Below are 12,876 nucleotides of genomic sequence, written 5' to 3' on the forward strand. Positions count from 1 at the left end.
AAGGTGGTGGCAGGAGCTGCTCAGAGGAGTGGGAGTGGATGCCAGCTGGTCCTGACACCAAACAGCCTCCCTGGATCCAGCCCAGGGCCCCATCCTGTCTCCACTGCCCTCCTGTGCCTCTTGAGTTCCCCGTCTGTGTCACCCCGGGATCGGGCAGCATCGCTGCCGTCGTTTACCCCCAGACTCAGCTCTGGCCACTGGGAGTTCCCCGAATGATTTGTGTATGAGCTGATGCATCTCTGCTAGAAAGCACCACTGCCATCGATGGTAAAATTGGCAGCAACGGGGACTCTGCCGACATTTTGGCTGAGCTCTTCCAGGTTTTTTCCACCTTTGCCCTTAAAACCCATCCCTTATTTCTGATCTAAACCTGCGGAGGGGACCCTTGCTCTACAGCTGGGGCTGGTGCAGGCTCTGGTGGAGGAGGCCTGGGGCAGACGTGGCCAGGTTTTTGGGACCAGTGACTTCTGTACAGCTGCCTGCCCCCCGTGTGAGTTACCCGGTCTCGCTCGGTGGGAGGGGGCTCCACGCATGCTGTAAATTAAAGTAAAATGACTATGGGAGCAACTTTGTTGTAGAGTTGAAGGCTTTAAATGGGGCAAATCTTGCGGGAGAGGTAATGCCTTTTATTAGGTAGAGAAAACAAATTAGCTTTCAGGTACACAAGCCCTTCTTGACTTATTGTTACTGTTATTATCCCATATTGGTGCTAGTGGAAACGAGGGCATTGCTTTAGAGGGGGAAGCACATTATGCAAGCGTTTAGACCTGCTGGTAACTGCTCTCTTCTGACAGGCATTTGCTTAATGATATGTTGGAGTGAAAGCCAGCAGCAAGGACAAGCATTGCAGGGAGCTGGGAGTGCTGAGCTCTGCCTGGTCTGGCCTTGCCTGGACCTCCTGGAGCAGCCTGATACCTCCCACCAAGCGGGGAGCAAGGACATGCTGGAGGTTCCACCTACCTTGGTCTCAAGGACACCCCCAAATCCCCTCTTTTCTTCTTCAAACAGGGTCCTGACCATAGCACATTCCTGGATTGAGTCCCCAGTGCCCACCCTCATCCCAGGGCTGGTCCCCATGGATGTCTGCAGCCTCCAGATCTGCCCTGGCTTGCTTGCAAAGGGTCAGGAGGTCTTTCTGCTCCTGCCTGCGCCAGAGGCAATGTCAGTGAGGCTCTTGCGGACACGAATGGGACTGGTCATGTTCCCAGTGTCATGCGCTGCCCGTGGCGGGCGGCAGAGCCAGTTTTTCTGCTCTGAAAGTGGGACTGGGGAGGAGACCGCAACACTCAAATACCCAGATCCCTGGTAGCTGCCAGCCGCGCACTGAGGAGGCCACTTGCCTTTCCCAGCTCCAGGTAAGGCACTTTCCTGTCTCCCTCATGTCATTTACAGAGGGGTTTACAGAGTCGCTTGTCAATTAGACGGGCTGGAGAAGCAGAGCGGGAGGGCAGGCTGCAGCAGAGGGTGCCGCAGGAGCATCCCTGGGACGACTTGCATTCCCTGTGGTCTTGGGGATGGGAATCGGGCAACGTGCCTGAGCCTCGCGGGAAGCACTTCAGTCCTCTGAGTGATACGGGAGCGGGCACAGACAGTGGGAGCAGTGAGCCCGTTGTGCCTGGGGGTAAGGCCACCCGGGCTATTGCACCTGGTGGGGTACGAATAGGCTCGTTTGCTTCATTAGCCAGAGATCTGATCCACACGTGCCTCGTGCTTTGCTTGGCCATGGAGAACAATTGCAGCTTGTCAGTGGGGACCTTTGAGCCGGTCACTGGGTGTTGCTGGTCTGCCTGCCTGCCTGGGCTTTCAGAAACCAGCTCATCTGGGGCAGGGAGACCTGCCTGCCCAAAATGCGGTGGCCAAGGCTCCTGAGGAACAGGCGGAACTGGATCTGCTGGTCTGGGATGGGAAAAAGAGCTGAGCGTTGGCAGCCGTCATCTGAGCCACCACCCGCGGTGGGGGCTGCACGGGGTGCTGGGTGGCACCCCCTGTACAGGACCCCGGCAGAGCCTGGGATGGGGGAGCCCACCCCGTCTCTTGGAAACCAGCTGGGTTGGTCCCCAGGGACAGGATTATCGGTGCGGTGAGGAATTAAAGGGTTGTAAAACACCCCCCCCCACATTGGTGGCATTTCTTAGCATGCGTTGGGGCAGCATCACCCCTTCCCAGCCCTGGCTGCTGGGCCTTGGTCTGGTTGCCCATCTCATAGTGCAAAGCTTGAGGTCCACCTCTGTGTACCTTGTGCCTTTCCTATCTGCTCACCCCCCCCTGCCCCCGGCAGGGAAGGCACCAGGCAGGAGCATCCCGCGTGGATTTGGGGCTGGGCACACGCCTGGGAGCTGCCGAGCAGCTTTGGTGCGATAGGACCTGGGGTCAGGGCATCAGCTACGTCTTCTCCTGTGTCTTCCCAGGGGCTGCCTTTTCTTTTGTTAACATTTGATTATTTTTAATGATTTTAGATTAAAATGTAATTATTTTCAATTAGTAGTTGCACTTGTTAATTATAGAGATGAATTAGATTACTGTTCATTATTAATTAGATTTTAACTTTGCGCTGATTACGCCTTTTATCAGCCACTTCCCACGCTCCTGCCCTCCCCGTCCAACCTGCCGCTGCCCCAAACCCCGCTGCTTCCTGCTGCCCTGCAGCATCCCAGGGGTTTTAAAACCTGTCTAGAAAATACAAATCAATGTTATCGGCTCAGAAACTGCTCTTTTAAAAGCCTAAATACCAACCAGATGATGTAATTGTGTGGATAAAAAAAAAAAAATAATTACAAGAAAGCATTAATATCCTGCTTCCCCCCATCAGTGGCTGGAAGAGAAACTGTTTCCTAATTACCTGCTGCAGCAGCGACCCTGTTTTTCCCTGCAAGCAGAAGGGACCCGATCCCTTGACCCTGCTGCCTTCCCTCTGCCCCTTTCTCATGGACTTTGGTCCTGCTGTTTTTAAAGCAAGCTGTCTTCTTTCTTTTCTTTTCATCTGCCACCTTTCAGGCACCTAATCGGTGCTCGGAGTTTTCTTGCCGCTGCTCTCCGTTTCTCTTCTGCTTGCTGCTGCCTCCATCTCCCTCCCTGCCCTCGCCCTGTCCCAGGGGAGATCTCCTTTCTGCCAAGACCTCCTGGGAGCCCCAAACCTGCTCTGTATTGAGTCATCCTCATTTAATTTTAAATATTTCTGCAATTTGCACCTGCTCATGAGGGAGTTTAAGGCACTTCCCTGTGCATTTGCTGTGCGATTTCTCTCTCTGGCTCCATCACTCTCTCCTTGCTGCTTCCCCAGGCAGAGGGCAGTGGGTGCTGCCTGTGTGGGCGCAAGGTCTGGTCCGTTTTTCTGGAGGCCACAAGTCTGTGGCCTTTACCCTTTTCCCTGCGATTTTGAGGAAATGCCTCTTCTCTCGTGGAGAAAAGAAAACAAAGTGGTGGGGTCCAGGGAGGTGTTTTCATCCCTGAAAAGCTCAGGTTACTCCACTCTCCAGTTACTCTTTCAGGTCCTCTCTGTGCTGCAGGTGGGACGGTCTTGTGCCCCAGGCCCCTTTGGCTTCGCTGAAATGTCGACAATCCTGAAATGTGAGTGTTTGGTGTGAACCCAGGGGGGACTTGCTGGGTTCGTCTGCGCTGGATGCTGCACGCTGGCAATGAACCTCCCTCTGTGCCCTGTTGTAGGGTTTGGACGGGAAGAAAAGGAGAAAGAGGACAAGGACAAGGAAAAGGACAAGGAAGAAGAGAAAGAAGAAAAGGAAAAGGCTGAGGGAGAAAAAGAGAAGGACAAAAAGAAGAGGAAGAAAAAGGAGGAAGAGGACAAGGTAGGGGAATGATGGAGTTTTCTGCAGATCAGCTGCTGAACCATTTGCCGGAGGGTTTCCAGCCCCAAAGTCCCCAGCGCGGTGCTCAGGGTGTGCCCAGCACCTCCCAAACCATCTGATGCCGGGGGGGCCGTGCTGGGACCCCCCTGGACCAGCTGTCCCACTGGCTGTGCGGTGTCTGTGGGGCACCCTGACCACCCTGCCCAGCATGCGACGGGATGGGGCCAGCTCCTGCGAGGACGGTCGGTGTCCTGGGGGACGCAGGCAGCTACAGAGTCGGGCCACCTCTGCAGATGAGCACGGCGCAGCGGGGACGTGAGCGATGCAGAGCCCCCAGGTTACCACCGAGCCCTGGGGAGAGGATGCTTGGCACAGGCAGGCACGGGAGGCAGCCGGGGTTTGTAGGGTGTTAGAAAGCACCAAATGATTTACATCCCGGCCGCCAAGGGAAGCGGCGTCTGACCCGTGGCACCCCCACACCTCTGGCAGATGGAGCTGTGCCATCCACAGCCTAGAAATCACTCTGCGCCTGTGGCTTTTCCATTGAGAGACAGCTCCCTCTCTTTGCTCCTAATATTCCTTGTTAGTTCTCCTTCCTTTTCCTCCTATTTCAAGCCAGACGAGATGCTGCTGTGGACAGCGATGCTGTCTGCACCGAATCCTTGCTAAATCCTTGCGCTTGGCTCTGGAGGTCTCTGTGGGGCCATGGGCACACGTGGGTCCACAGCAGCACCAGCGGTGCAAAGCCTGGCTCGAGATACCCACAGGACCAGACACCTCTCTGACTCGAGGGTCTAGCTGGAGCAGCGAACGGGGTGTCAGGGTCCCCGGTGATGCTTGTCCTTCTCTCTTTGCACCTGCAGGGAGACGGGGAAGAGGACAGGAGCAGCAGCAGCTCCGACAGCGACTCGGAGGTAACCACACCAACAGCTCTGTGCTGGGGCTTGGATGGCCCAAGGGATTTGCACCTGCAAACCCCCGCGTGGACGCTGGCTGCGGGTGCTATTGCATAGCTACAGATACTGGGGGACGGAAAACAAAACACCCAGCACCTCCCTCACATACTGTCCCTTTTCTTTTTTTTCCTGCCCCAGGACCACGGCAGTGACAAGGATGAGAAGGAAGACAAAGATTAGTATTTCCATGCCGGAGCAGCAGCGTATGCCCTGGGCACACCGAGGAGGTGGGGATACAAATGGCAGCGCATGCTGGAGGGGACCTTGGCCACTTCTAGCCAAATAAAGGTGTTTGTGGCCTCCAAAGAGAAATGCTATTTATTCATCTAGTCACACTGCCTCCCGAGAAGGAAAAGGCCAAGGAAAGGCAATGGGCAGGGAGCTGGGATCTGGGTGAGCACAGACAGGTTTAAAAATCCGTGAAAGACTCTGGAGAGACATCCCAGGCCTCTGGCTCCCTGGCTCTCCACAGTCCTCCAAAACCAGGCTCTCCTCTATCCTCCTTGTCCCCTCCGTGCCCCTTGCTGTGGGATGGAGCAGCCTGAGCCGGGACAGGTGCCTGGGGCTGTGCTGAGCTGTGATTTCAAATTTACCCAAAATATACGAAAAGCAGTTAGAAAGACGGGGGGGGGGGGAAACCCCAACACAACCTCCCCCTCCTGCAGAGCTGCCCCAGCGCGGGGGCTGAGCGTGTGCGGAGCGCGGGGCTGGAACCGGGAGCAGCGCCAGGGGTGGGGGGGAGGGTGGGAAAGAAAAAAAAAACAAAACACCAAACCAGGGAAATATTGGGAAAAATGAGCTGGCACCGCCATCTACCGGGGAGGGGACGAGTGGCGGCGGGTCCCGGGGTTTCATAACCGCTCGGCTGTTTTGTAAGGCTCCCGCAGCGCGGCCGGGGGCGGGGAGCGCACCGTCCCCTGCGGCGACAAGGGACATCGGAGGAGGCCGTTGTGCCCCTCCGAGCAGTGCCAGCACCCCGACCCACCGCTGCTGCCGGCGGTATCAGGCCGAGCCCAGGAGTCCCACCATCAATGACAACTTCAGAGCAAACTTGAGCCCAAGCTCACCCCGCTGTGTCGCTGCCTGGATTTGTTTTCCTGAAGGAGTCTATTTTTAAGGGCATTTTCCTGAGTAAGGCAGATCTCAGCCGAACTCGAGTTTAAGAGTCAGCACCACGGAGGATTTTACTTGAAACCACAGAATGTGGCTTTTAGATCTTGTTTTCATGGAACAAATGCAGCCGTCTCTTGTATAATCACACCAAACAGCAGGAAAGATGATGAGGAATGTTGTCTTAATTATCCAGCACAAAGATTAAAGAGACAACATGAAGACGGGAAAAACAAACAACCCCAAAAGCTAAACTGGTTTTCAACGCGCTGGTTTGGCTTCAGCAGGGAAAGACCAAGGCAAAGTGCCTTATTGCTGTGTGAACAAGGGCACTTTAATGTAAAATAACCCTGTGGGGGGGGTTATTTTACATATTTTACTTTCCCCTCCATGCAAGTATGCAGTACTCTTGCACAAGACACGACCTACTTCCAAATGGTATATGGAGTTGCGGCATTTTACAGTCCCCTCAGGCCATACTCCCGCAGCACGGCAATCTCTTGGAATAAATTCTCTGTGTCTGGATATGAAAAGGGGAGGCCCTGCCTTTGCTTTTTAAGTTAAAGGTTGGAAACTTTTCAAGCGTGCTGTGCTAGGCCATTTTCTGAGGTCAAGGGTGCCTGTAGATGCTCAGCTGGAGCCAAGAGGTGTGTTGCATCTCAGTGGCGTGAGATTCCGCTTTTCAGCTGATGGCAGATATCTCACCTGACAAGCTAAAAGCCCTAAAAATGTCCTCTGCACCTTGGGCCTCAGCTCCCAAAGTGGGTGAAGCTCGCAAGCGGCTGTCTGATACCCCACCAACGTGTCCTCACAGTGCCCAAATCCCAGCACCTTCACATCCTTGGTGCCAGCATGGGTGCACCCTGAGCTGGTGGGTGATGGTGAACACTGAGCCAGGCCGTTTTACTGTTTGTGTTTTATGGTCCCTGCTTCAGGCTGCCCCGCTAAGCTCTGTGCAAACGTAACATGTGCAGCCAGATCCCCGTGGCACAAGAGTAAAAAGCAAAACACACCCTGGCATCGGCTGTGCGAACATCCAGGCGTCTCCTCCGGCAGCTGAGGTGTTCTCCATCCTGGCTCCGGCACCTCGTCCTGCACGTAGCTCGCTCCCCTCTGCTGCCTTGATTTGAACCGGTCAAGTTTCCCTGGAAAGTTGCAGGGGTGGAAACCCATTTCAAATTACCTGGTGTCCCCAAGTCCTCGTTGAATCTCAGCCCTGGCTTGAAGCCAGGCGACGTGAACGGGCGTGCAGCACGAGCGTTCACGCCAGCCATGGGGCTACGGGCTCTAAAAACAGCTAGTGGAGGAGGCAAAAAGCAGGTGGAACATTTGGGGGATGCTGAGGACCCTTAGCGGCAGGGGGACAGTGGCTGTCCTGTGGGACACGTCCCCCAGCGTGACCTCGGTGTGCCGAGCTGGGTGCTTGCCCGCAGACGTGACAGCCAGCAGCTTCCCAAGCGCTGCTGGGCATGAGGTCTGACTTCAGCGGGGTGTTGAACCACCTCATTTGCTCGAAGAAGCATCTGCGAGCTTCAACTTGGGGCTTCTTGGAGCTGATGTGCCTTCAGCCGGCCGGGAGAGGAGCGCGGACACCCATCACGTCAGGCTCGCGGAGGGGTGGAGTAGGAAAAGAAGACCAGCGAGAGAAACTGGCAGACGTGGAGTTACTTAAGCAAGTCTTGTTTACACGCATTTGCTCCCCTTTATATAATAACCTCGGCTGGTTCTCGGGGAGCAGGAGGGGTTGTGCCGCCCCTGCTCACAACATCTGGGGGTACCCGCAGGGACCCCACATGGCACCTGGCCATCCGGGCCCTCGTAGCAGCAGAGGTGCCAAGAGAGCTTAGGCATGGAGAAAGAACTGATTTCCATACCATTTCAGGCAGAGGTGCCGCCAGATGACGGCCTTTTTCTATAAATGCCAACAATTTCAGAACAGAAAGGTTAGACCTTTATGTTGCAGTGAAGTTTTTCATCTTACATCTAGGGGCTTTAGTATAGAAAGTGTCCCATTAGGGAAACGAGCCTCTCTAAGGTAGAGATCAAAAAGAAATCTTTCCTCTATTCCCAAGTGACCTTCTTCATGGGAAAATTCAAGCTGCTTTTTCATTCCACTGAAAAATGGAAACAGTTAGAAATCCTGACTTTCCCAGAAAAGCTGATTCCTGCAGCCCTGCTTATGATCTGCTAATCTCTACAGAGAGCCCGGCAGAGGTTTCCTGTGAAACGACTCTTCTATTTTTCGCCCTGACTAATAAGAAAAGCAAAACCCAAACAGAACCCGAGTTTTGCAAGCGAAGGGTGTTTTGGAAGGTCAAGTCCCCGCTTCTGCCCCCGCTCCCAGCAGAGCACTCACACTCGCTCCTCTCCGGGCTGCGTCCTTCTGCAGCTTGTCCCTTCATTCTGAAAATCTGTAAATGAAGACTTTTCGCTAGGTTAATTAGCAGTTAAAAGTTATAGCAGAGCTTTATTCACCGAACTGCTTGGGATTCACGTTCGTGAAAGGGACTCTAAGGATACACAACTTTCACAGCGCCCTTCTCTCTCCTGCAAACCTCTCTAGGACTCCTGCCTTTGCTCTTTCAGAAGAGCAGAGCGGGCTCTTTACTCCCCAAACCTCACCGCAATAACATTCCTAAAATCCACACAGAAACAGAGCCAGGCTTCTTGAGAAGGGAAACCTGCAATTTGCCACGGCAGATCCACCAGGGCAGGTTTCTGGGTGACAGACCTTTCTGCTGAGTCCTGACAACTTGACCTCTTTACAAGGCGTGCGGTCCGGGCGTTACGAAAGGGCGCGCTGGCGGCGGGGCGGGTGACTCACCCACCCAAACACGATTCACCTGCCGTCCGAAGTGCAGCGAGAGGTGGAGGCGAAACAGCCCATGGAAGAAAAAAAAAAATAAAAAAAAAAAATGGGCACAGCCAGAAATACTCGTCTGCTCCCTGCCCAGGCCACCACCGCTGCAGCCAGCCAGGGAGCCCACAAGCTGCTATTTCTAATTGTGGTAGAGACACAGCCCTGCTCATCCTGCCTGAAATCCAGCCCAGCGCCTGTGTCCAGGGCTTCGCAGCGGCTGGATGTGGGGAAAAGGGGCTGCAGGTAGAGCCTGAGCAGCCCCCTGCATTGCTCCCCCAGTCTTCAAGGTGCTTCGTTCTCCTCCATGCTCAGACACGGCTCAGCTGGAATTCCAGCCCCTGGCTTTGCAAGAGCTCTTTTGTCCTCATGAAAAAGGACGCCTGCCATCAGGCTGGTGGCAGTGGAGATGCTGGAGCTGAAGGAATAAAGACCAGGGCAGAGGATGAGGAAGCTACACACAAAAGCTCACCTGGAAAGACGTCTGTACAGGAACCAACACCGAGAGCAGAGAGAGGGGGAAAGATCTGCAGCCCCCCGGGCAGCACAGCCGGGGCGAGCACCCACCCGGCAGCTCTTGGCTGCTGGGGAAGGAGTATTCATGGGGGGGACGGATGCTCAGCTGCAGGACCTTGCCGCTTACCCACGCTCGCCCCGGACAACCCCACCAGCACCAGCAGATTCACTCCCAGTGGGGGCCCTGGTGAAGGGGAGCCAGGCTCCTCCACCAGTTAGCACCCCCCTGTCCCCCAGTGAGGCACTGGATGAGTGGGACAAGCTGGACCCTGGACCTGACCTGACCCGGGCAGGATAGAGGCGTCACTGCAGACCAGGCTCTGCCATCTGGGGGGACTAGGGGGCATCTAGGGGGTTGGACTAGATGATCTCCAGAGGTCCCTTCCAACCCTATGATTCTATGATTCTATGATTCTATGATCTGCAGAGCCCACCCGCCGCCACTTGCAGCCTCCTTTGGCAAAGTGAAAAGGAAGCGCTGGGTCCCCGCCAGCCCTGCTGGCATCTTTGTCAGGTGGGTGGGAGCTAAACAGGAAGAGTGAAAAAGGGAAGAAATGAGAGAGGCGGCACGTACTCCCTTCTTGCTGGGGCAAGGAGCCAAGGCCACACGGGCTGGTGAATGAGCGGGGCAGGGCAGCCTGGTGAGTCCCCGAGCTGCGATGATGGGCCACCACGGCGTCACCCCTTGGCCACCCCTTGGCTCAGCTTGTGAAGCCAGTAAGTTTTCTCTGACCCTGTAGTTACAACTGATTACAAATCAGCTCTCCCCATCCAGAAGATGAAGTGGGTGATGTGACCTCTGGGTTTGGCCCGCTAGGATGGAGCTCCCTGTGGACACCAAGTCCTTTGGAAGTGGTGGAGCTTGCTGCAACGTAAAGGTGGATTCATATCCTCAAAAAGTGGGTTCTGTATGGCTTTTCCTGCTCTAATCGCTTGGTTGTGTTATCCATGCCCTCATGCACTCCAGGATTAGATGGTGCTAAATGAGCCATACTGACTTTAGACCTCTCCATGGGATCTCCTACAGATGGAGGATCTTCACCTGCCCTTGAAGCACCAATAAAACAATTGCAATGCATCAAGGGAAGCTTATAGCACCCTGCACCGCAGACCGTGGTCTCATCGCTCATCCTAGGGCTTCCCCTCGGATCATGGGGACACTTCTGACCTTGCTTTTAGCTGTACTGCCTTCTCAGGAGTATGTGGCTTGTACATGACTGCCCATGGAAAAGGACATCTCCATGCATTTTATGTGGGACTTGCTTCCAAGACAGAGTGATAATGTTCTGCCAACCTCTTTGCCAAGATGTTTGGCCCAAGAGAGTAAAAGGAGGCAGATACGGATCTGGGCTCTCCCCCTGTGGCTCTCCAGTTTCCAGGAGTTCAGGCATAAGCCCAGTTACACAAGCAATGAGATAACGTTACATCGCGGGTCCGTGTCCTGCCAATCCATGTGATAGTCAACTCACTTCTCTAGGAATGATGATGCCTCAGGCAAAGCCTGTATGACTCAGAAGGGAAAATATTAAAGTTTTCTTTAAAGGAAAATATTGACATTTTCTTTAATTCCCCAACCCTGTTTACATCTGCTCCTCCTTACTGAGAGAGTCAGGGCCTCTCTGAGCTCTCAAGCAGCAGAGTTTCAGGACGGGAACAATACGGTGTAATTTAGATGATTGCTCCCTGCCCAGCGCCTCCTCAGCACAGTGCGGACCTCACCAAGGAGCCGGTGTGGCAATCTGCTTGCCTCTGCCCGAGGGAAAGCCAGGCGTGGAGCAGCTCCCCTTACCGCACACAAAGACCTGAAAGAAAAGGTGCTTGTTATAAAAGAGGAGCCAGGAGTCTCCCACGCCACCTGCTTCCACTTCCTTTTGCTTCACTTACCGGGACCAGCTTTGAACCGCGTGTGGCAAATGGAGAAACCTGCTGGTTGGATAACGTCCTGGATCTGGAAATATTGTGACGCAAAGAAAGCAAAAATTCCAGGAAGCTGATGTGTTTGTTGACAGGCTGGGAGGGGTATGATGCAAATAACTCCCTGCATGTTATTTGCACGTACTGAGGTGTAAAAATAATTCCTTAGACCAAGTCTTCAGGCTTGCAGACAAGCCGGGATCCAGGCACAGCGCTGCTGAAAGGGTGCTGTAAGCCTTGAGGTCAGGAGTGGGTCTGCACAGATGCTGAGGCTGGATTTGGCCCTGGCTCTTTGCCTAGTCACCTAGGCAGGAAAAAAACCCTAAAAAGCAACTGGAGCCTGATCCTGTGCAGGCTGCACTGGCTCTTACTCGTTCTCCTCCTCAGCTGGAATGCCGGCACGTTCCTCCTTCCACTGCTTTTGAAATCGGGAAACTAGTTTTTACTTCTGTGCAACAGGTCTTTCAGGTCTGATGGTGAGAGCCTTGTCCGAGCAGGAGGAGCTCGGTGGGCAGAGCGGGGACAGCCGTGTGTAAAAGGGGTCGTGACATTCCCGGTGCAGGTGCATTTTCCTGTTTAGCAAGTGTTTATTATGGTGCCTTTGAAGACACCCAAAGGAGCACACGGGTCTCTCCTCACTGCACAAAAAAAAGGCACCACTTGGTAGGTGCTGTCACTCTGAGTCACTCCTTAATCCCCAATGTGTCCAAATCAAACGTCAACGTTTGCAACAAATGTTTTTGCATGAAACACAGCTGGTGTGAAATCCCTGATCCCCATGTTGCCCTGTCAGCTGGCTGGACCACCTTAAGGAGGCTCTACTCCAGCAGAAGCACAAGTGGTGCATGTGGCTGGGAGCCAGAGGAGGAGCTGGTTTCTCCTGCAGCAACACCTGGAGCTCCTCACCCTGCACTGACCCTGGGCTCTTTCCCACCTTTAAAGTGGAAAAAAAAAATAAAATTACAAAATAAATCCTATTGTGCTTTGCAAATAGTTCCTAAACACAGTGTGATGTGTTCTGCGTTATGCAAAACATGAAGTCCTCATCTGGCCAGCAGAATGGTTAGCATTAAGCATTTAAAGCTTTTTTTTTTTCTTTTTCATAGTTATACTGAGTCAGCACAAACACATCAGTGGCAAAGCAAAAGCATTTGGAGTTCAGAACCAGCTCAGCTCTGGATGGAATGAAGAAAACAAATTGTTCTTGCACTGGCGCTAATGAAGCCTGGTTTCCAATGGACTCGCGTGTCGTGGTTGATTGATTTTTAAGTGCATTATGCAAAGGCAGCGGCACGTCCTGTCCTCACCGCTTACAGGGCGCTGGAGAGCCCACACACGTGAGAACACTTGTGGAGTGAATCAGGAGGTGAGGAAAAGAACGAGGCAGGTCCCAGGAAACAGCCCGGTGTCTCTCGGAGAATCTGGCTGGCGTGATGAAAGATGCTCCTCTCCTCTCTTGACTCCTGCTGCCCGTGGCGGAGGGCTGCTGCCCCCAAGCTGAGCCACATGAACAGGTTATGGGAGCACTCTTCAAGCACATTGCTGCAAAGTTGGCCACGATGGCTAAAATCACCCTCATTTCACGGCTCGAGAGCCATAAATGTGTCCTTGAGGGGTAACCTGGAGGTAAGACCGGTGAGAACCCCCTGGTGGCAACCTTTTGTTTAAGTGAATTGTCAGGTTTTGGTGGAAAAACTAGCCATGGCGAGAACTAAATCAA

General features: G+C 53.9%; 1 protein-coding gene across 1 annotated transcript; it reads left to right on the forward strand.

The window, feature by feature from the left end:
* Window positions 1-3,319: 3,319 nt before the first annotated feature.
* LOC128916013 (uncharacterized) lies at window positions 3,320-12,310 on the forward strand. The gene is made up of 6 exons (XM_054217114.1): window positions 3,320-3,419; window positions 3,507-3,567; window positions 3,664-3,803; window positions 4,667-4,717; window positions 4,898-5,152; window positions 12,263-12,310. The coding sequence occupies exons 1-5, from the start codon at window positions 3,384-3,386 to the stop codon at window positions 4,937-4,939; spliced, it is 330 nt and encodes a 109-aa protein (XP_054073089.1). The 5' UTR covers window positions 3,320-3,383; the 3' UTR covers window positions 4,940-5,152; window positions 12,263-12,310.
* Window positions 12,311-12,876: the final 566 nt, after the last annotated feature.

This window comes from Rissa tridactyla, chromosome 11 (assembly GCF_028500815.1).
Source record: "Rissa tridactyla isolate bRisTri1 chromosome 11, bRisTri1.patW.cur.20221130, whole genome shotgun sequence".
NCBI lineage: Eukaryota > Metazoa > Chordata > Aves > Charadriiformes > Laridae > Rissa > Rissa tridactyla.